This window comes from Ranitomeya variabilis, chromosome 6 (genome assembly GCF_051348905.1).
Source record: "Ranitomeya variabilis isolate aRanVar5 chromosome 6, aRanVar5.hap1, whole genome shotgun sequence".
Classification (NCBI taxonomy): domain Eukaryota; kingdom Metazoa; phylum Chordata; class Amphibia; order Anura; family Dendrobatidae; genus Ranitomeya; species Ranitomeya variabilis.
In genome coordinates, this window is record NC_135237.1 from 459955882 (window position 1) to 459981366 (window position 25485).

Below are 25485 nucleotides of genomic sequence, written 5' to 3' on the forward strand. Positions count from 1 at the left end.
AATAGTCATGGGCAATGTGGAACAAGATTTCCACTATGCATATACAAGTGGCAATAAATATTCTAAAGGATAGGCAGCCAGTTGCATAAAAGAGATGTAACTATCCAGATTTTTCTCTTCATTCCACATTATGACATTTTGGAAGAAGAAAATGTAATTTGTTCTCAGCTGAATATTTCCAGCATGTATCTAGACACTAACTTGTTTGATACCTTTCACTAAACAGTGAAGCTTCTCCAAAAGACCACCTCCTTCAAAAGACCACATCTTCATCGAGACCTAATTTTCTGTGGCAGTTGTTACAATACATTTTATACAACGGGCCATCTACTTAAAGAGAACCTGTCAGCAGTATTTTGCTAAGCAAATGAAGTTCATAGGGTTGCTATGTGGAACATTTAGTTCATGGCGAAATTGGGGGTTATTTGATCATGTGTATTTATCACAGTTTTATTGTTGCAGAGATATTGATCTAAACATGTGAATTTGACATTTACGAGAACTTAATGAGAGTGGATGAAAATACATTATTTGTGCCATGGAGATCTTCCTATCAAGCATAATACTCCCAAATATATGAAATATACAACGACCATATTGATGAGTCAACTTTGTTCGCAGATTAGGATTTTCTGATATATGAACGTTTAGTAATATTGCATTAATCATGCTATTTGTACTTGTTAGAAATCTTGTTTAAATAGAAATATCCAATTTGATTAATTGTTGTATATTGTTGAATGCTAATAGTGCTGTAACTTTGCAGGGATTATGACATGCTTTGCACAAATACTGGTTTAGAACAATCCTCTTGTTTATAGACTACATATACCCCCTTAAGTGAGTTATTTTTAAGATCGTACTATTTTTAGATACGTCTAATTATGACATGGATAGTAGTATATTTATATAGCCAGGAACATATACACTCACATTGCTGATTCAGGCTAGATGGCTGGTGCGCGTGCCGGGCATGCACTGCCTTGCGGTGAGGTGGGCGGTAGCTTTATGTGGCGTCGCGTCGGCCTGGTTACGGGCCTGGTCACATGACCGGGTCATGTGCCCAGGTGACGCGTCCCTTGAACGCTGCCCCACTGCCCGCGATGCAACATGGTGGATATGCGCCGCACACAGCTGATACCGAGGTACACAATTACTATCTAGCATAAAAACCGGACAGACACAGCGTTCACTTACCTCCTGACGAAACTGCAGAGGCGGTGAAATGCGCGTCGAGGTGCGCCACGGGACCACCAACCAGGTTCACACTATGACTACAGGTATATCTTAAGATCTTGTGATATTGCTCTGTCTGTATGCTGGACTATTGTCCGGCAGGTAGTATATGTTAGGATTTTGGGCTAATAATATGTCTATACCATCATGCTGAATGAGCATGGTAGATGAAATTATACATCAGGGGTCCCCAACCTGTAGCTCGGGAGCCACATATGGCTCTTGGTCCCATGAATTGTGGCTCGCGGTTGTCTGCCAGCTTGGTGTATTAGCTCTAGATTTAGTAAACTGGTATGAAGAGCACATCTCAAAATGGTGAACTTTGTGAGTAGCCCTGCACAGAAGAGCAGATCTGGGTACACATCTACTGGTCTTGGGGGTTTAGTGATAATTTAAGTATGGTACGCTGGAGACTGGATAATACTATCGGTCAGAGGAGGTGCTTGAAGATGGATGTGACTGTGTTAGGAGTGCGTGATGGGAGAATGCTGAATGTGGTGGGGTGTGGTGGGAACCCCTGGATCTTGGTACACTGCTTTGAGTTGATTTGTGTGGAAAAGCTTTGGTTATCATTATACCCGTAATGAGGGCTTTGGTTGCCACTACTGTGATTGGGGCTGTAGCTGGATGTGGCTCGCGACCCTCTTGTAGAACTGAATGTGGCTCTCAAGGTCAGAAAGGTTGGGGACCACTGTTATACATAAACCAGCATAACAGGCTTTATTAAAGTTTGATAGTAGACATAGGAACTATCACCTAGCCTAGATAGGGTTGATTGTGTTGGAGACGCTATTTCAAGTGCTCTCCTGGTAGGCTAGTGCAATACTCTAATAAGAGTGATAGATACCTCGTTATTGGTGGCCCCATCGGTTACTCCGATCATACAGCCAGTCTTTCTTTTTTGGTTATAATGTTTAAGATATATTTTTTGAAATTTTCTATGGTAATATGTTGTATATATATTCAATAATTGTGATTTAAATAAATTTGTACTTTTTAAACATATTGTACCTTCACTGTTCTCTATTAGTCATATGTTTACAAATGAAGGTATCACCATGTGATCATATGTAAGGCATATCACTTTTAGGTGTTAAAGTACAGATGTGGCCATATTGGTGCTGTTATACTGATTAAAATGATACCTGCAATCATATCTTCCTGTATCGGGGTGGGTGTGTGGGGCGGACCTGTGGGTAGGGTCTTTGGCTCTGCCACGGTCTTTCCACTGCCTCCAATGTCTTTATCTTCCTCCTGTTTTAAATTTCTAAATTTTTGGGCTCCATTTGTGAAAATGCTAAATTTGGGACTAAAAAAAAAACATTTTTGTGGGAATAATGTGGTTTTTTTCTCTATTTTCACGGCTCAACATTCTAAGCCATATATATATGGTCATATTTATAGGTTTAGTATTACACTGTATTTTTCAGATTATATGACGCATTTTTTCCCATAAATTTTGGGGGAAATTGGGGGTGCGTCTTATAATCTCAATGTAGCTTGTGCAGGAATGTCGGCAGGAGGAGGGGAAATGCTGCGGACCCAGGGCTGGGAAGTGTGGGTGTTCAGCAGTGTGAGGCTGCAACAGACTCCCGGCTTTCAGAAAATCTCAGGAGACCCCGCACTTCCCATCTTTTTCACTGCGGTGTAGTCCGGTAAATTGGCCGCCGGAGGCGGGGCATGCACAGATTGATATCCCCGCTCCCAAGTTCTCAATTTTGCACATGCGCTGCTTCTGGTGGCTATTTTCCCAAAGTCCACAACAGTCTAAATACCTCAAAGGCCTGCATCACACTTGCGAGTGCAATGCGAGAAACTTGCACGAGTCTCTCGCATTAGTACCCGGCACAGAAGCCGACACTCGGGAATGGAGTGTACGGCTGCATGTATTTTTAGGCAGCTGAACGCTCCATTCCTGAGTGCCAGCGGCTGTGCTGGGTATTGATGCTAGAGACTCGTGCGAGTTTCTCGCATTGCACTCACAAGTGTGACTCCGGCCTAATACAAATTTCCTACTATAAATAGCAAAACCTTATTTCATTTACAAGTGCTAACTACACAAATCCAATGGCAACAATTTTAAGTTTGCAAATACAAATACTGTATATTCAATTAGTACTCAAACTGCATAATTGTATGCAATTGTGACACACACACATATGTTGCAAATAATCTGGAAATGCTAAAATAGTCATGGGCAATGTGGAACAATATTTCCACTATGCATATACCCTAAAATTTGTTGTGCAATTTCGTCTGAGAACACCTATATCCTGTATGTGGTTGAAAACTTCTTTTGAGGCACAATGCAAAGCTTAGAAGTGAAGAAGCGCCATATTGGAGTTCAGATTTTGCTGGACTGGTTTGACGGTGCTATATCATATTGATAGTGCCCCTGAGGTGCTGGACTAGCAAAAGCCACCATAAATTACCCCATTTTACAAACTACACCTCTCAATGAATTCATCTAGGGTTGCAGTGATCATATTGACACCACATGTGTGTCACAGAATTATATACCATTGGGCAGTGAAGAAAAAATAAAATTTTTACCAACAAGATTGTGTGTTAGGCCCAGATTTAACATTTTCATACTGGGAAATGGGTAAAAATGGCACCAAAATTTGACCCACAATTTCGGCTTAATGTAGAAATACCTTATATATGGCTATACAGTACTGCTTGGCCACATGGTGAGACTCGGGAGGGATGGAGCGCTATTTACCTCCGGGAGCACAGATTTTCCTAGAATAGTTTACAGACTCCATATACAGAGCCCCTAAGTGCAAGAAAAGCAGAATTCCCCCTCAAGTGAACCCATTTTGGATATTTTACTCCTTTGGGAATTTATCTACAGGTATAGTGACAATTTTGACTCCATGGGTGTTTTCCAGAAAGAAGCAGTAGTGGAAGTTGCTGAGTGAAAATTGAAAACTGCCATTGTAGTGACCAGTATGTTGAAGTGACTGGTACATTGTAGTGATCAGCTCATGCTTCTGGAGACATGCACCTGTACATTAGGCGGGCTCTCATCATTACAGAAATGCCAAATATGTGAGCGCCAAATGTGGTTTAGACACACTGGGGCTCAGAAGTGAGTGGGGGCATTTAGATTTGGGGGCGCATAATTTTTTGAATTTCTTTTGGGGGGTGAGAGCCATTTTGCTTTCCAGAGCCTTTGTACTACCAGTAATGTGGAAGGCCCTTATATTTCCACTGACAGATGGCGGACCTGAGTGGGTTTTTTTTTTGTGGATTAAGTTGAAACTTTTATTGGGAACAATTTGGATTACATATATCCGGTGCTCTACGTTGAGCACTTACTTTTGGGGTTTCCATCTAAATCTTCAAGTGACGTGACAGATGAAACCCCCAAGGAATCCATTCACTGTAATGATGCAGCATATTTACCCTGGACTTCGTCTTGCCACTCTGGTCACTCCCCCTGCAATGCTCCTCGATGTCGCTGTCACTATTGACAGCAGCAACGGAGGGGTTAAATGTCCACGATCGGTGCTAGCACCGATCGTGGGCATTGCTGCAAGGTGTCAGCTCTCACATGGAGCTGACACCTGCACCCAACTGCTGTGGCGCTCAGCATGAGCCCGCACGATTGTGGTGCCAAATACATATGGCGGCTTGCAGGAACTCAGTATATATATATACGGCACTTGTTGGGAAGGGATTAAAAGAACTTTTCCTGAATGTGTTTGATCTATCAAACCAACTGTGAAACCAATATAGACTAACATCTGTACATACAATCACCAATCTACGCCAGTTTAATGCGTATAAACACCTTCCAATTCACAGTGAAATATTAGTATAGATTAAAAGCTCGATTAAAAAATAATCTTACTTATACATTTCATGTCAGTAAAAATAACGAGAAAATGAAGAAGAAATCAATTCCCTGGATAATGTGATGCTATCAGCAATCCTACCAAGACCTTTCACAAACAGTGATCAATAGAGTCAGATTATAAGATGCTACATACTCTTTGGTGTTTACAGGAATAAAAATGGATTATATTAGTAATAAATGTAATAAATAAATAATATGTGGATGAACTGCTGACAAAGGCTTCATTTACTACTGCACATACTTTAATACCATGGATATTTTTATTTTCCAATCTGCATCTGTGAACAGGTCAGCACAGTGAAGGCACAGGTAGGAGTTGACAGCCGATACACATCAAAGCAGTAAATGTTACTAATGAATTGCACCCTACTGATGGGCTTATGTCTTGTTGCAGTAAGTTATGAATTCTGCTGAATAGCATAATAATTGGAAGAATCTTATTTTGTTGTCATTCTCTTTAACTGTGAATATATCTCATTTTGGTAATGACTACTTTTAGTTGTCCATTAACCATTCACATTAAAAAAACATTTTGAGTTTAAGGAAGGCTATCGTTCCAAAGCTTTCAAGCCATGCAAAGTTCTGCTTTCTGAAATTATATACTTAAGCATGCACATATATGTATTATATGTATATACAGTATATGCACATACATACACATACAAACAGTACTCAGCATAAATGAGTACACCCTGTTAGGGTTGGAGGATTGTGCTAAATACAGTAAAAATAAATAGTAAAGTGCAATCGCAACCCGGGGTCCACCGTGCAGAAATGGATAACTGCTGCTAGTGAACAATGGCGGGACTAAACAGCAAGCGATCATTATAACCGCACTGTGTTAAAGCCACACAATGTGAACCAAACTCAGAGTACCCAACTCTTACTGCACAGAAAGGTACTGCTGAAAGTACTGTAAAATAGATGCTAAACCCTGTTAAATGTCACAGGGGAAATAGCACGTGGGTAGTGCTCACTCTGCAAGTAAACTGTGCAAAATGCACACGTGTAATAAAGCAGATACCGAGTCAAAGGAAAGAACTCATGTGACGCTAGGTGCAAAGCCTTGACACTTTCTCTGAGAGGAGTAGCCTGAGAGTTGGACTTGCTCTGTAACTGAACTGTGCTAACCGCACACATGAAGGAAACTGATGCTAAGCCAAGGGGTAGTTACCCAGTCCTAAACCTACCTGCCAACTTAAGAACTCTCAGTGTATAGAGCGACACGTGCAAACAGAGTGGTAGAGTATCCACTCACAAACACCACACATAAGTGATACTAGCGCCCGCGTGCGCCGCTGGGGGCCTTTTATACACAAGGCTCCACCCCAAACACTCACGCCCATTGACGTTTTGGAGACTTCATAAGGGTAAGAGGTATCGTTTGGTGAGTGATTTGGATAGGGAGGACAGACCCATTAACCACTCGGATGGCGACTGGCTTAGGGAGCATCACTAAGGGAATTGCGTGCCATTGGGCGAAGGTGGAAGACAAAAAGTTGCCCTCAGCCCCGGGATCCATGCAAGCCTGAGTAGTGTGAGAAGTCGACCCATAAGATAAGAACACCTTGAAGGTTAATTTGGAGGACATATCTGCCGAGTCTAGTGAGCCTCCTCCGATAGCTACTAGACGCGGTAATTTCCCTGATGCCTGGGGCACTTATTGGCGTAATGACCAGTCTGCCTACAAAGCAGGTCAGTTGGGGACATACTGGATGGGATTTAGATTCCACGTGAGAGATCTCCATGGGCTCCACCACACTGCTCGTCTGAGTCGGAGACTCCACAGGATTGGTAAAGCTTGGAGCTAGCTTGGAGCTAACCAAAACCTTTGTCTACACTGGGTTCGCTCCAATCTTCATTCAGCGTCCCAAAGATCAATGGGACTGGACACAGATATTAAATCCTCCAGTGTAGTTGGGATCTCCCTAGTGGCCAAAGCATCCTTTATGTGGTCAGCAAGGCCCCTCCAAAATACGGGAATCAGGACCTTATCTGACCACTACAACTCGGAAGCTAAAGTCCGAAATTGGATGGCAAATTGGCTGCCCATGGAAGAGCCCTGCATTAATGCCAAGAGTTGGAGTGCGGCGTCATGGGTGACCCGAGGTCATAGAAAGACCTGTTTCACCAAGCCCAGAAAGCGAGAGGTGCTCTGGGCCACCTGGTCATTACGCTCCCATAGCAGCATAGCCCATTCCAACCCTCTGTCCGTCAACAGGGACACCACAAATCCCACCTTGGCCCGCTCAGATGGAAAACGTGAGGCCAGAAGCTCCAGCTGAATCGAACACTGGTTCACAAATCCCTTGCAAGTCTTGCTGTCCCCCGAGAACATATTGGGTAGGGAAAAATGTGAAAAAGGTGGAACAGGAGCCGCAGCAGAAACTCTAGTGGCGGTATCACTGGCTGATTGTGCCGCTACTGCAGATAAATTCACAGCTCCACCATGCAGAGATGGATAGCTGCTGATAGTGAACAATGGCAGGACTAAACAGCGAGCGATCACTATAACCGAACTGTGTTAACGCCACACAGTGTGAACCAAACTCAGAGTACCCAGCTCAGTTACTGCACAGAAAGGTACTGCAGGAAGTAAACAAGATGCTATGCCATGTCAAACGTCACAGGAGAAATAACACGTTGGTATTGCTTGCTTTGCAAGTAAACTGTGCAAAATGCACACGTGTAATAAAGCAGATACCGAGTCAAAGGAAAGAACTCATGTGACGCTAGGTGCAAAGCCCTGACGCTTTCCCTGACAGGAGTAGTCTGAGGGTTGGACTTGCTCTGTAACTCAACTGTGCTTACCGCACACATGAAAGAAGCAGATGCTAAGCCAAGGGGTAGTTACTCAGTCCTAACCCTACCTGCCAACTTAAGAACCCTCAGTGTATAGAGCGACACGTGCAAATAGAGTGCTAGAGTATCCACTCACAAACACCACACATAAGTGATACTAGCACTCCCCACATGCGCTGCTTGGGGCCTTTTATTAACAAGGCTCCACTCCAAACACTCACGCCCAGTCGGCCGAGACCTCGCTCGCATACCAATCCGTGGCTGCCACCTCACCAGAGCAGCAAACGTCCAACCACCAATGAGCAGATGCCACATCACGGATATGCTCAGTCGAGTGAACTCTGGACTTAGACTCCAAAGCGTAAGGCTGCACCTGCTTCTGGCAGATTACATTAGGCTTGGCTGAAGAGCCAGCAGTAACTACACGAACATCACAAGCCTGAGCAAGACGCTGAGACCGACGTCTGTGCTGAGCAGCACTTGCAGCAGCCGGGCCAGCAGGAATATCCTGACACCTAACACCCCCCCTTTAAAAAGTTATATTTTAATCAATATCTCACTGAACACAAGAACAATTTCCAACATTTTGACAAGACTGAGCTTCATAAAACATTTTTAGCCCACCATATGAAAGTAAAGTTAATGTCACGGGGCAGTAATGGAAAAACCAGAGATGAGGAATCTGGGCCCCTGAACTGCCCCTAAGGCTAGGGGGAGCCCTGACTTTGCTTATCTTGGGAGTACCCTTGAAGGTAGGGAGGCCCAAGTCACCAACCTATCCCTATCTCCTGTTAAACCCTGAGCTAAACCCCCAACCCCCACCCCAAGAGGTGAACAATGTAAACAGCACCAAAAAGCAAATAAACAGGACAACACAATGTGAAAGTGAGGGGAACATAATTCCTAAGGGGGAATGCACAAACAACAAAGGAACGAGGTATCAAAAACTCAGCACTTAGCTTGTGCACACCACAGCTAAACTCCACACCACAAATAGCACAGCAACAGGACTCCAAACACCAAACTTGGGTGACACCAGGGAGCTGCTCTTGCTAGGCTGGTCTCCAGAAAGGACCTGTATCACCAACAGAATTTATTAGTGACCTGTATCACCAACAGTCAGCTGATGCACCAGGTGACCTTTTAAAGGATGTGGGCGTGGTAACCAGCAACATCAGCTGACCCAGAAACACTGCAGTAACACCAGGTTGCCAGCGGGGAAAAACTGCATTTACCCCCAATGGCCCGAAAGGAAAAAAGCTTTAATGTGTGTGAAACTAGAGCTGTCACAAATCTAACAATGGATAGTGACAGTACACCTCTTTCAATGAGGGGCCTCTGGACCCTCAACACTGGACCTCACCAGTAAACAACATAAGGTGAGGATGCCTCGATACACCAGAGTTCATCTCAGCCGTCACCTGACCCTTAGGTTTATGGCAAATACAGCCTGATGACAGTGACAATAACGTTGGCTCTGGAGGCACCACAAATCTCCAGAGTGCTGACCTGGGGAATGAGTTGTGTACATGCATAACTGGGGGTAACTCCAACTGAAAAGTCCCCGGACTGAGAATGGCCGACACCCGATACGGCCCGATCACCCTGGAACTCCAGGTCCCAGTTGCACATTTCCAACTGATGTTTTTGGTGAACACCCATACGTACTCATTCACACACAGGTCTGGACCTGAACGTTTATTGCCACGCATACGTTTGCCACAAGACAGTGAACTCTTTGAGGAATTGACAACAGAGTCGTCCCCCTGTGTCACCACACTCACACCTGTCATGATCTCCATGGCCAGAGAACTAGCATAAGCCTCAATAGGAACAAGCTCTTGGAAGATGTAACTGTACTGACCATGAACTAAACCTACCGCATCATCTAGAAGTAGCCAGGTAGCATGTCCTACTTTTTATCCCTATATGCCCAGCGCCGGCCGGAGAACTAAATAATGCTAGCAGAGGGAAATATAAGACCTGACTCACCTCTAGAGAAATGCCCAAAAAGGAGACAGAAGCCCCCCACATATATTGGCGGTGATATGAGATGAAACAACAAACGCAGCAGGAAAATAGTTTTAGCAAATTTGAGGTCCGCTTTCTAGATAGCAGAAGACAGAAAGCATACTTTCATGGTCAGTAGAAAACCCTAACAAAACACATCCAGAAATTACTTTAGGACTCTGGCATTAACTCATAATACCAGAGTGGCAATTCCTGATCAACAAGAGCTTTCCAGACACAGTAACGAAACTGCAGCTGTGAACTGGAACCAAAATACAAAAACAAAACATGGACGAATGTCCAACTTATCTAGTAGATGTCTGGGAGCAGGAACAAGCACAGAGAGGCTTCTGATAACATTGTTGACCGGCAAGCATCTAACAGAGAAGCCAGGTTATATAGCGACACCCAGATCTAATCAGAACAGGTGAACAGGGAAGATGATGTCACAAGTTCAATTCCACCAGTAGCCACCGGGGGAGCCCAGAATCCAAATTCACAACAGTACCCCCCCCTCAAGGAGGGGGCACCGAACCCTCACCAGAACCACCAGGGCGATCAGGATGGGCCCTATGAAAGGCACGAACCAGATCAGAGGCATGAACATCAGATGCAGTGACCCAAGAATTATCCTCCTGGCCGTATCCCTTCCACTTGACCAGATACTGGAGTCTCCGTCTGGAAACACGGGAGTCTAGGATTTTTTCCACAACGTACTCCAACTCACCCTCAACCAACACCGGAGCAGGAGGCTCAACGGAAGGCACAACCGGTGCCTCATACCTGCGCAATAACGACCGATGAAAAACGTTATGAATAGAAAAGGATGCAGGGAGGTCCAAACGGAAGGAAACAGGGTTAAGAATCTCCAATATTTTATACGGACCGATGAACCGAGGCTTAAACTTAGGAGATGAGACCCTCATAGGGACAAAACGAGAAGACAACCACACCAAATCTCCAACACAAAGCCGAGGACCAACACGACGGTGACGGTTGGCAAAAAGCTGAGTCTTCTCCTGGGACAACTTTAAATTGTCCATCACCTGCCCCCAGATATGATGCAATCTCTCCACCACCGCATCCACTCCAGGACAATCCGAGGATTCCATCTGACCGGAGGAAAATCGAGGGTGGAACCCCGAATTACAGAAAAACGGGGACACCAAAGTGGCAGAGCTGGCCCGATTATTGAGGGCGAACTCCGCCAATGGCAAAAAAGCAACCCAATCATCCTGGTCAGCAGACACAAAACACCTCAGATATGTCTCCAGGGTCTGATTAGTCCGCTCGGTCTGGCCATTAGTCTGAGGGTGAAAAGCAGACGAAAAAGACAAATCTATGCCCATCCTAGCACAGAATGCCCGCCAAAATCTAGACACAAATTGGGTTCCTCTGTCAGAAACGATATTCTCAGGAATACCATGCAAACGAACAACATTTTGAAAAAACAGGGGCACCAACTCGGAAGAAGAAGGCAATTTGGGCAGGGGAACCAAATGGACCATCTTAGAAAAACGGTCACACACCACCCAGATGACAGACATCTTCTGAGAAACAGGCAGATCTGAAATAAAATCCATCGAGATGTGTGTCCAAGGCCTCTTAGGAATAGGCAAGGGCAACAATAATCCACTAGCCCGAGAACAACAAGGCTTGGCCCGAGCACAAACGTCACAAGACTGCACAAAGCCTCGCACATCTCGTGACAGGGAAGGCCACCAGAAGGATCTTGCCACCAAATCCCTGGTACCAAAAATTCCAGGATGACCTGCCAATGCAGAAGAATGTACCTCAGAGATGACTCTACTGGTCCAATCATCAGGAACAAACAACCTATCAGGCGGACAACGATCCGGTCTATCCGCCTGAAACTCCTGCAAGGCCCGCCGCAGGTCTGGAGAAACGGCTGACAAGATAACTCCCTCCTTAAGAATACCTGTGGGGTCAGAGTTGCCGGGTGAATCAGGCTCAAAACTCCTAGAAAGGGCATCCGCCTTAACATTCTTAGAACCCGGTAGGTACGATACCACAAAATTAAACCGAGAGAAAAATAATGACCAGCGCGCCTGTCTAGGATTCAGGCGCCTGGCGGTCTCAAGATAGATCAAATTTTTGTGGTCAGTCAATACCACCACCTGATGTCTGGCCCCCTCGAGCCAATGGCGCCACTCCTCAAACGCCCACTTCATGGCCAAAAGCTCCCGATTCCCAACATCATAATTCCGCTCAGCGGGCGAAAATTTACGGGAAAAGAAGGCACAAGGCCTCATCACGGCGCAGTCAGAACTTTTCTGCGACAACACTGCCCCAGCCCCGATCTCAGAAGCGTCGACCTCAACCTGAAAAGGAAGAGTCACATCAGGCTGACGCAACACAGGGGCAGAAGAAAAACGGCGCTTAAGCTCCTGAAAGGCCTCCACAGCATCAGGGGACCAATTAGCAACATCAGCACCCTGTCTAGTCAAATCGGTCAATGGCTTAACGACATCCGAAAAACCAGAAATAAATCGACGATAAAAGTTGGCAAAGCCCAAAAATTTCTGAAGACTTTTAAGAGAAGAGGGCTGCGTCCAATCACAAATAGCTTGAACCTTGACAGGATCCATCTCAATGGAAGAGGGAGAAAAAATATATCCCAAAAAGGAAATTCTCTGAACCCCAAAAACGCACTTAGAACCCTTGACACACAGAGAATTAGACCGCAAAACCTGAAAAACCCTCTTAACTTGCCGGACATGAGAGTCCCAATCATCCGAAAAAATCAGAATATCATCCAGATACACTATCATAAATTTATCCAAAAAATCGCGGAAAATATCATGCATAAAGGACTGGAAGACTGAAGGGGCATTAGAAAGACCAAAAGGCATCACCAAATACTCAAAGTGGCCCTCGGGCGTATTAAATGCGGTTTTCCACTCATCCCCCTGCCTGATCCGCACCAAATTATACGCCCCACGGAGATCAATCTTAGAGAACCACTTGGCCCCCTTTATGCGAGCAAACAAATCAGTCAGCAACGGCAATGGGTATTGATATTTAACCGTGATTTTATTCAAAAGCCGATAATCAATACATGGTCTCAAAGAGCCGTCTTTTTTTGACACAAAGAAAAAACCGGCTCCTAAGGGAGATGACGATGGACGAATATGTCCCTTTTCCAAGGACTCCTTTATATATTCTCGCATAGCAGTATGTTCAGGCACAGACAGATTAAATAAACGACCCTTTGGGTATTTACTACCCGGAATTAAATCTATAGCACAATCGCACTCACGGTGCGGAGGTAGCGAACCCAGCTTGGGTTCTTCAAAGACGTCACGATAATCAGACAGGAACTCAGGGATTTCAGAGGGAATAGATGATGAAATGGACACCAAAGGTACGTCCCCATGAGTCCCCTTACATCCCCAGCTCAACACAGACATAGCTCTCCAGTCAAGGACTGGGTTGTGAGACTGCAGCCATGGCAATCCTAGCACCAAATCATCATGTAGATTATACAGCACCAGAAAACGAATAGTCTCCTGGTGATCCGGATTAATACACATAGTCACTTGTGTCCAGTATTGTGGTTTATTATTAGCCAATGGGGTGGAGTCAATCCCCTTCAGAGGAATAAGAGTCTCCAAAGGCTCTAAATCATACCCACAACGATTGGCAAAGGACCAATCCATAAGACTCAAAGCGGCGCCAGAGTCGATATAGGCGTCCGTAGTAATAGATGACAAAGAGCAAATCAGGGTCACAGACAAAATAAATTTAGACTGTAAAGTGCCAATGGGAACGGATTTATCAAGCTTTTTAGTACGCTTAGAGCATGCTGATATAACATGAGTAGAATCCCCACAATAGAAACACAACCCATTTTTCCGTCTAAAATTCTGCCGCTCGCTTCTGGACAGAATTCTATCACACTGCATGTTTTCTGGCGTCTTCTCAGTGGACACCGCCAGATGGTGCACTGGTTTGCGCTCCCGCAGACGCCTATCGATCTGAATGGCCATTGTCATGGACTCATTCAGACTTGCAGGCACAGGGAACCCCACCATAACATCCTTAATGGCATCAGAAAGACCCTCTCTGAAAGTAGCCGCCAAGGCACACTCATTCCACTGAGTAAGCACAGACCATTTACGGAATCTTTGGCAGTAAATTTCAGCTTCATCTTGCCCCTGCGATAGGGACATCAAAGTTTTTTCTGCCTGAAGTTCCAAATGAGGTTCCTCATAAAGCAAGCCCAAGGCCAGAAAAAACGCATCCACATTGCGCAACGCAGGATCCCCTGGTGCCAATGCAAAAGCCCAATCTTGAGGGTCGCCGCGGAGCAAGGAAATCACAATCCCAACCTGCTGTGCAGGGTCTCCAGCAGAACGAGATTTCAGGGACAAAAATAGCTTACAATTATTTCTAAAATTCTGAAAGCTAGATCTATTCCCTGAGAAGAATTCCGGCAAAGGAATTCTCGGCTCTGATACCGGAGCATGAACAACAAAATCTTGCAAACTTTGTACTTTCGTGGCGAGATTATTCAAACCTGCAGTTACACTCTGTAGATCCATTATAGACAGGTGAACATAGAGCCATTCAAAGATTAGAAGGAGAGAGAAAAAAAAGAAAGACTGCAGCATAGACAGACTGGCAAGTGATCCAATTAAGAGCACACTAACTACTAGAGAAAAAAAAAAAAAAAAAAAAATTTTCAGCAGACTTCTTATTTCTCTCCTTTCTCAGCCAAGGATTTTAACCCTTTAGTGGGCCGGTCAAACTATCATGATCTCCATGGCCAGAGAACTAGCATAAGCCTCAATAGGAACAAGCTCTTGGAAGATGTAACTGTACTGACCATGAACTAAACCTACCGCATCATCTAGAAGTAGCCAGGTAGCATGTCCTACTTTTTATCCCTATATGCCCAGCGCCGGCCGGAGAACTAAATAATGCTAGCAGAGGGAAATATAAGACCTGACTCACCTCTAGAGAAATGCCCAAAAAGGAGACAGAAGCCCCCCACATATATTGGCGGTGATATGAGATGAAACAACAAACGCAGCAGGAAAATAGTTTTAGCAAATTTGAGGTCCGCTTTCTAGATAGCAGAAGACAGAAAGCATACTTTCATGGTCAGTAGAAAACCCTAACAAAACACATCCAGAAATTACTTTAGGACTCTGGCATTAACTCATAATACCAGAGTGGCAATTCCTGATCAACAAGAGCTTTCCAGACACAGTAACGAAACTGCAGCTGTGAACTGGAACCAAAATACAAAAACAAAACATGGACGAATGTCCAACTTATCTAGTAGATGTCTGGGAGCAGGAACAAGCACAGAGAGGCTTCTGATAACATTGTTGACCGGCAAGCATCTAACAGAGAAGCCAGGTTATATAGCGACACCCAGATCTAATCAGAACAGGTGAACAGGGAAGATGATGTCACAAGTTCAATTCCACCAGTAGCCACCGGGGGAGCCCAGAATCCAAATTCACAACACACACCCCCACTATGCTCAGAGGGAACCACCCCCCTCCCCTGACCCCTCCTCCTAAGAGGACTCCGATACTCAGGGTTAGCATGTGGTGAGGTTTGAGTCCTGCCCCTACTCCCTGGCAGCACTTCATCTGCCCCCACTGGAGAAGAAGGGAATGGCTGAAGAAAGACAGCAGAGACAGTAGCCCCCGGGCAGCAGCCTTCACATGACTGATCCCAGCTGACTACTTCGCTGGACCACCAATCTATGACCGGGTTGTGTCTTTTCATCCAAGGGAGACCTAAAACGATGGGTATTGGCATTGCCCCCAAGACGTAGCATGACAGGAACTCTTCATGATGAGTCCCTATACGCAGGTATATTTCATCTACGACTTCATTCACCCTCCCCTGACTGAGTGGGACAGAGTCGATGGCCTGGACGCTTAGGGGTTTTGCTAGTGTCCTACACCTCAGGCCATGGGTCTGGACAAAGTGAGCATCCACCATACTGACACCTGCTCCACTGTCCACAAGCACCGGAATTGTCTCAGTCATCCCTCCAACCACCACTTCAGCAGGGATGGTGCACTGAGATGAGAAGAAGGAGGAAATATACACTCCCTGGTTGCCTCCCTCCACACGACCAGGGGTACACGGCTTCTGAGTGGCTGATGGTATTTTGGTGCGAGCTGGGCAGACATTGATGAAATGACCAGTCTGCCCACAGTAAAAATATGCCCCCACACCACATCGAACCACAGGGGGCACATTAGGTGTATGCCTCTCCCTCAAGCATCCATCCACCCTGATGGCAAGGGACATGGCGGCCTCCAACGACCTGGGGCAGCATACTGCACCAGAGAATCCTGCAACCTTAGGGACAGACCCTGTATAAAATGGCTCCTAAAGGCAGGGTCATTCCACTGTATATAAGTGGCCCACCTCCTGAACTCTGAGCAGTAGTCCTCAGCCGGCCGGCCCCCCTGCTTGATCTTACGGAGTCGGGATTTCACCAGAGAGACGCCATCAGGATCACCATACACCAGCGCCAATGCCGTGAAAAACTTGTCCACCGACCGTAAGGATGGTGAACTGGTCAGCAGGGAGAAGGCCCAGGTTTGGGGATCACCCTTCAGTAGGGAGACTATAATCCCCACACGCTGTTCCTCATTCCCTGATGAACGAGGGCGGAGCCTGAAGTACAAGTTGCAGGCTTCCTTGAAAACCAAAAATTTATCTCTCCCTCCAGATAACCTGTCAGGGAGAGTATCTTGGGCTCTGGTTGAGCCTGCACCTGAGCTGAGGCCCAGAACCCCAACAACTGCTGCAGCTGCTGCACCACCTCACCGCGCAGACCCTTAAGCTGCATTTGAGCCATGGCTCACCAGGAAAACAAATGTATGGTCGGTTGGTGATAATGTCACGTGGCAGTAATGGGAAAACAGGAGATGAGGAATCTGGGCCCCTGAACTGGGGGAGCCCTGACTTTCTTTACCTTGGGGATACCCTTGAAGGTAGGGAGGCCCAAGTCACCGACCTGTCGATATCTCTTGTTAAACCCTGAGCTAAACCCCCAACCTTCACCCCAAGAGGTGAACAATATAAACAGCACCAAAAAGCAAATAAACAGGACAACACAATATGAGAGTGAGGGGAACACAATACCAAAAGGGGAATGCACAAATAATAAAGGAACAAGGTATCAAAAACTCAGCACTTAGCTTGTGCACACCGCAGCTAAACTCCACACCACAAATAGCACAGCAACAGGACTCCAAACACCAGACTTGGCTGACACCAGGGAGCTGCTCCTGCTAGGTTGGTCTCCAGAAAGGACCTATATCACCAACAGTCAGCTGATGCACCAGGTGATCTTTTAAAGGATGTTGGCGTGGTCACCAGCAATATCAGCTGACCCAGCAACACTGCAGTAACACCAGGTTGCCAGAGGGGAAAAACTGCATTTAACCCCCAATGGCCTGAAAGGAAAAAAGCTTTAATGTGTGTGAAACCAAAGCTGTTACAAATCCAAAAATGGATCGTGACAGTTAATATAAGTTTTATTACAGTATCTTCAGTTGTACTCAAATAGTTGATCCAAAATGAATAAATCCCAAACTACTACATTTAGTATTTTGTAAGACCTCCATAATTTTTAAGGACAGCACCAAGTCTTCTAAGAATGGAAAGAACAAGTTGGTGACATATTGCAACATCTACATTTTTACATTCTTCAAGAATGAGCTCTTGAGCTCTTTTACAACATGGATGCTGGTTGGAGAGTAATGCTGAACTTGTCTCTTCAGAATTCCCCATAGGTGTTCAATTGGGTTCAGATCAGGAGAAAGAATTGGCAGCTGAATCACTTTCACCCTATTCTTTCTTTAGAAATGCAGAAGCAGCTTTAGATGTGTGTTTTGGATCAATGTCATGCTGGAAAACTGCATGTCTACCAAGGGTACAAGGTGATGGTAGCATCTTCTCTATAAACATAGAGCAGTACATCAGTGAATTCATGATACCATCAATGAAATGTAGATGCCGACACCATGAGCACTCTTGCAGCCACACATAAGGGCACAGCCACCACCATGTTTCACTCTATGTACTATGTATTTTTCTTTGTATTCCTCACCTTCACAGAGCCATAAGTTTTAAAGCCATTAGTTCCAAAAACATTATCTTTGACTCATCAATCCTGAGCATACACTCCCAGTAGCTTTCATATTTTCAGAATAGGCCCTGGCAAAATCAGGTTAAATTGTTTTGTGCTTGGGCTTTAGGAGAGGCTTCTTTCATGGACGACATCTATGCATGCCATTCTTCTGCAGTGTAATGTACACCAGACTGTATCATGTGAAATGATCACTCAGGTTTGGCTTTCCAATTCTTTAACTAACTGCAGTGAACTTGCATGTTAATTTTCTTTAAGCCTTCTCATCAGAAGATGTTCCTATTTAGGTGTTAACGCCTGTGGTAGGAACAGATGTTTCTGTGAGATGATGGTAGTTCCATCTTGCTACATTTTTGCATCACTTTTGCTACAGTATTCTGACAGATAAGTAAATCTCTGCTTATTGTCTTCTAGCCTAGACCTTATTTGTGTAAATATTTTTTTTTCTCAGGCCTTGATAGATTTCATTTTCATGTGGTGCCATTGCTGACAGCATGAAATGGGAAGGATATTTTTAGTTTGTTAGCCCTTTCTTAGTCAAATATCTGCTGGACACTTGCTTAATGATTAATTAGACTTAATTGTGCTGGCCAGTGCTTACTATCGAACTCTGCTCGGGGGCAATAATCAAAAAGTTACTTCATATCCTTCAGATAGGAGAAAATGTTCAAACTTGAGAACACCCCTTTAAGGGCATTTGGAGTCCCCAGTTAAACTGGTGGCTGATGAATTGATCAAAACAAAATTATGTTTAATGATAGTAAGTCACATCTTCTCTTGAGGCCTCATTCAGATGTCTGTGAGTCATGTACAAGTTATATCAACATTTTTCAAGGATGTATCCATTATGGTCTATGGGACTGTTCACAATGACAAGTTTTTTTTTGACTGAATGGTCTCCAAAATGTCACAGATACATGATCAGTTTTAATCCAAGTCAAAGATTAAAATTACCCATGCAATCCTATGGATCCGTAAAATCAAGGCTAGATCACGTATTGCATCAGTGTTCTACCCTGTGCTGTCTGTCATTAATTATTTCCATCAGTGAAAGTGACTAATTATTGATGAAAAAATGTACAAAACTTACAAGCTGACCAAACACTATAAAAATTGGATTCAAAACACTGTTGACTAATGGTCCATGTTTTAAGTACAAGAAAAATTACAGACATCTGATTGAAGCTTGATAGTATACAGCCCAGATTATTACCCTAAAAACTAATTTGAATGACAAAATAAAAATAATGTATTTTGTACCCAAAGTTAAAGTTCTAAAAATTACTAATGGATATTCCAGTTATTAATCCAGGTTAACGCAGAACATTGCATTATTTTCAGCTCCAAAAAGTTTCTTTCTTATCAGTTTCTGTAATGAAATGTAAAAGCCATTTTACATTACCGATGAGTTGTTAACATTTGTGTATATCCAATATGAGGTACAAGTAGGGGAATATTTTTGTTGTGTTCCTCTAGTGCAGTGTATGACCTTGCTCATTCAGATGTCTGTTTTTCTCACAAAAAATGGATGGATTGTATTGGTCAGACTCTGATAAGAGTGTAGTCATCCAGTTAACTTGTACGTGGAGAAATTTAAAAAAAAAGTTTCTCCACCTTTTCCTTTCTGACAGTCCGTGAACATCGGATAGCACTGAGATGTCACCCAAGTGCGGTCCGATTTTTCACTTACCCATTGACTTGTATTGAAAAATTTGATTCGATCCTTGTTTCAAAATCGGATATGTCTCTATGTTTTTTCACAGTAAAATCGTGGTTCGTAAAAAAAAATCACTTGAATGTGAATGGCCCCATAAACTATTACAGGTACAAGTGCTGTCTGTGAAAAACATGGATAGCATTTGTACTTGAAAATCAAAAGTCTGAATGAGATGTACGGTGGAAATATCTGCAATGTGGTTGACGCAGAGCATATTTTAGTATACAATTCATTCAGCAGCATTTGCCAGTTTTCAAGCATAAAAGATTTTGAAATGTCACAAAAATATTGAAACTTTTTGCAGGTTTTTTTGTCAGTCTTAGGCAACTCATACTTTTTGAAAAGCCGGTGGAGCTTGACCACAAAAGTATTGAGTGTGGATGACAAATGTATTATCATTTACATAAAAAACTGGAGTAAATAATGAAAGAATTGTACTCCAGTTTCCAATTATTGTACATTTGTGCCAAGTACTACAAATTGGATTCCTGTACCCAACAGTGGCAACTGCACATCCAACATCAACCAATACCAGACATCGGGAGCAGCGGCAGAGACTCAACTCTGGACCAGGGGGCAGTAAGTAAAGCGCGTTTTGTTTTAATTATAAAATGCAGAAGGGGATGAAGATTTTCTAAAAGTGGCCGACCACTGTAATATTTTTTTTCTAGCCTCATTTTTGTGACATCAATTCTGCTCTCGGAAAGCCACTATGGTTTCATCAAGTCTAAAAATGCTGCCAAATTACAAACACTTCCTTCCTTCAAAATTCCTCATTCATGTATTAGCTAATTTCTCCCTAAAACATTTATTATTTTAGTAATGTGTTATTTAGAGATGCTTCCCGCTGTTATGTTTTCATGTCAGTAAATTCCAGATAAAAACTTTACCCATGAAATATATGCTGGATCTCAGCTTGTTCCTCATTTCTAATTAAAACATTCAGTGACATGAGCAGCTTAAAATGATTAACTCGTCTGCAGTTACAAATCCAAATAAGCGGCACCTGTAAAGAGTTTATTCCTAAAGGTAAAAACAACTGTTTAAGAAGGATCATGCTGGTAAAACAGCTGCTTACACGCTGGAGATTGAACAAGGTAATATTTCTCAGCAAACGCCAGCACTGTGTTGTGTGTGTGTGTGTGTGTGGGTTTTTTTTTTATTTATTTTTTATCAACCCCATCTCATTAAGTGGCAAAAAAGGCTTAAATGCTTTGTTGATAAATTATGATAATTCTTGATTGCGGCAGTTATGGATAGTGCCACTCATTTGCAATGCAGCTCTTTGAATTTGTTTAATTACAATTTGAAACAAGGCATAGAAGATTAATTAACCCACCTGGCTTGCTGGCACGTAGTCCTGGTTTGGCTCTGACATACTCATGTACATGTTATCACCGTCAAACTGCAATATAAAATAACAGTAAACGTTTAGCAATGATAAACAATTTCAACACCTAATAGGCTAACAAAAAAAAATAATAAAATCTCCCTATATAAGAGTTGACGATTTTGCATAAAAAAGTAATTTTTCAGGTTGTATTGTCGCACAACGCTGTGACACTCATTCAACTGGCATGTCAGTGATTTGCTGTAATTAGTGCCGTAGTAATTATAGCAAGCAAGTAATAAATGAATGGTTTCCTTTCATCCACAATCTGTTACCAAACAAAATGGATCAGTGTGTGTGTACCATGTATAGATATTGCTGCTGGGCCTAATGAACTGCTAAATAAATTGCATAGTTTCTCATGAGAGAAGGCAAATAGTAGATTAGTTACAAAATGCATAATGATGTATTCCTCTGTCTTATCTTATTAAAACAATGTATTTCTTAATACTGATTTGTAAATCAAATAAATAGGAGTGTCATGCAACATTACAGTGAGGGGAGAGAACATTTATTTAGAGCTCCACTTCATTCATCCGTGAAACACGTCTTGGCTTAATAAGAACAAAATAGAATGAAGAGTTTTCAGGGTAAGACCATGGGATTTATGTCAGCATTTCCAGAGTAATGGCCTGTTCACACTTTGCAGTTTTTTTTACTATATGTGTTATAGGGGTATTATACGAATCATTTTTATACCAAGTTTTGACACATTTTTTAATATCATAAAAACCCCCACATCTCATTGCTCTACCATGTCACATATATTTTCAACATATGCGGTGAAGAAAAGAAAATTGCTGATTGTACAGGGAGGCTACAGGAGGGTTTTTATGTGGCAATGTAGAGTGATAAGCTGTCTTTTATGTTTTTAAGATTACTGTTTCGGGAAATAATTTTTGACTCCAGTTCTCGACCTCTGCCAACATTGTTAATTATTACAGGTTCTGGATGCTATACTTTGGTGCATATAGATTATTGTTGTAATTATTTTGTAATCACACCAAAATGGCAGCACATTTTTAGATTTCAGTATGTATTTAAGTAAGGATTAGCATATGAGAATACAGAATAAAAATTATATATATATATATTTATTTATTTAAATTTCATTAAAATACAAAAGTCATTAACGTGCATGTGCAAAGACAAACAAAATTCATGGTGGTACTACACACAAAGATCAAAATCGCCACCTAGGAACCTATAGGACCCTCGGTCCTTACCGGCATAATCGGGTACCTGTGCTGTAAACCAAAAATGCTTTGACTATTTAAATATGTCAATATACTCCACCCAAGAAAATATATTGGACAAGAGTTAAGTGCATAGTCCACACAGGCACGAAGGCAAGGAACCGGTATCCGATTTCTCCTAATCAAACATGACTCCATTCATATTATACCTTCCACAGTGAGTCATGTATTCGTGCAGCATGGTGGCTCAGTGGATAGCATTGCAGCACTGGAGTCCTGGGTTCAAATCCCACCAAGGACAACATCTGCAAGGAGTTTGTATGTTCTCCCTGTGTTTGCGTGGGTTTCCTCCGGTTACTCCGGTTTCCTCCCAGATTCCAAAGACATACTGATAGGGAATTTAGATTGTGAGCCCCATTGGCGACAGTGATGATAATGTGTGCAAACTGTAAATCGCTGCGGAATATGTTAGCGCTATGTAAAAATAAAGATTACTATTATTATTATACAAGCATTGTGCAATACTTGCATATAAAGTGGTTATTACACAACAATCAGCAATTGCTCCTGGTAGACCAACTGATCAGGCTGCGTGTGTCTGGTAAACTCTTGTATGGGATCGCAGCCTACATCCTCCCCGGTCACAATGCAGCACATATAAAAACCATGTATTTGTATTGAATAACTGAAATAAATTAACCTTTGATGATAAACACTTTAGTGAGAAGCACCTGTACTCTCTTGTAGCCAAAAGCAGATGTGGCGAGAATGTAGAACTTAAAGTTTTTTGAACTGTTCATCAAAAAATTTGACTTTTTAATATTTGAATTAGAATCCAACGTGACATTTACTCGGGTAAATATTTACATTGCATTAGCATGCAAAGATTTTGGCATTTACTAATGATTTTCTGAGGGAAACATAAATGTATCTCAGATTTATCATTTGCGATTACAATTTTTTTGTCCAATTGGGTCTGTACCAGAGGTGTCAAACTGCATTCCTCGAGAGCCGCCAACAGGTCATGTTTTCAGGATTTCCTTGTATTGCACAGGTGATAATTTAATCACCTGCACAGAATGATTCCAGCACCTTGTGGAATGCTAAGGAAATCCTGAAAACATGACCTGTTGGCGGCCCTCGAGGAATGCAGTTTGACACCTCTGGTCTGTACTGATAGCAAACAAAAAGATAATTTAGGCAGATATGATAATTATTCTGAACATAGAATTTTTATTTTTACTGGCCCAATGAAAGCATTTTGTGTCCAGCTATAAATCAGAATATTGATATTACATCAAAGTACAACAATCCCAATTACATGAAATTTTGTAAACGTTATGGAGTTATGCTAGTCTTATATACTGCAATCAGCTAACAACTTTGTCCATCCAACTCATTTGTAAGCAACATTCTCTATTCTTCTAGCCTAAAACATCTGCAAAAGAGGACCAATTGGAAAGTCTTAGAATACGACCTGAAATTGGAAGTCTTCTATGGCTTATACTACATAGGAATGGCAAAGGTTAGATAACATGTACATTGGCAGCATGGTGGTTCAGTGGTTAACACTGTAGCACTGGAATCCTGGACTAATTTCCTACCAAGGACAACATCTTCAAGGAGTTTATATGTTGTCCCGATGTTTTTGTGGGTTTCCTCTGGCATATCCAGCTTCCTCCCACACTCCAAAGACATACTGATAGGGAATTTACTGTAGATTGTGAGCCTCAATGGGGACAATGATGATGATGTCTGTAAAGTACTAAGGAATTAATGGTGCTATATAAATGAGAAACATAAATAAAATGCACATGCACAAAAATTTTACAGTCACACATAGAGCTCCAATACCTCTGTATTATGCATGGAACAATTTTTGACTTGAGGATTTTGTATAAAGTAGGAAAAAAGAGTATAGGCATATAGCATTGGAATGGTGTCATTTTTACGCTCAACTTTTATAGGATTAAAAGTTTTAATTTTAGAGATTAATTTTATCAAGAGGTCAATTTTATATTGGGATAAGTGTTACGCAACATTAGCAGCAAGACCTATGTTCTATATTAACAGCCATGGTAGCATTTTGTCGGTGTGCTGCTATACTGAGTGACACTCCTATCAAATTGATTACTTTAGTGCCTTAGGTCATCATGTTTGGTGTGATACCTTGTATTAAAATTGTTGAAAAAGGCACATTCCATAAAATGAAATGCCATACAGATGGTTGTATGTACATTAGAGGAGAGCATACACACACTTTTTCACAATTCCTTGTCATCTCCATCCTTAATCAAACTTTCTTCACAAAGAAATGGGGCTTAGTGGTCTCAATTGCATTCCCAGTGGATATCTGTCAAGTTTCTTCTCAGCCTTTGTTCACCGAAACAAATCACAGATTTGCTAGAGAAGTGACAAACATGAAATGAAACTCTTTAACCTTCAATGTGCTTAGTCACTATTGTAACAGAAAGCCTGGGAAAACGTACAGAGCTTTTGTGTTTTCCATGCACACCACCAAAAAAATTGAGAAACTGATGCATGAAGTGGTGACATCTTTATAGAAAATGTTCTGCCTGAGGTACTGCTATCATACCGGCAGTGATGATATCACTTATTTTAATGTGTCCATCTGCTTAAGTATTATTTGCAGCCACACCTGCCAGAAGCCATCAGCAGAAATCTTTTTATTTTTCATCAATGGAAGATTAAGAAATTCCCAATGGTTGCTGTACAATTGTGACTAAAAAGACAAAACATGCATTTATTTGAACAGTAAGCAGCTTTCCTTCATTCAAGTGAGTCGAGTGAAACAGATTTAATTGTGGGATTAATTTGCTACCGCTGCTAATGGTTTGATAATTTAAAACAAAGAAAAAGTTGGCGCTCCATTTATTCTTGCAATTTTATACAGTTGCTTGACTGCTAATGATACAAGTAGATTCTGCATCCATTCTATATCAAGAAGAAACTAACAAACCAAAATATATACATTCCTCTAATCTGGATTCAATCAGACTTTTTGTCTCTGCTTTTATCAAGCTTCCTATTAAGGATGATTGATACCGAACTTTCAGGGGTGCGTACCGGACATTTAGTACCGGACCCCAATCACGG

At 42.6% G+C, this 25485-nt stretch overlaps 1 protein-coding gene across 2 annotated transcripts in view; it reads right to left on the reverse strand.

Moving 5' to 3' along the window:
- Positions 1 to 25485, reverse strand: part of TOX (thymocyte selection associated high mobility group box) — a 382119-nt gene that overhangs the window by 192368 nt on the left and 164266 nt on the right. For both annotated transcript variants that reach the window (XM_077270538.1, XM_077270537.1), the window contains one exon: positions 21122 to 21187. In XM_077270538.1, coding sequence (XP_077126653.1) covers positions 21122 to 21187 — 66 coding nt within the window. The remainder of the gene's footprint in view (positions 1 to 21121; positions 21188 to 25485) is intronic.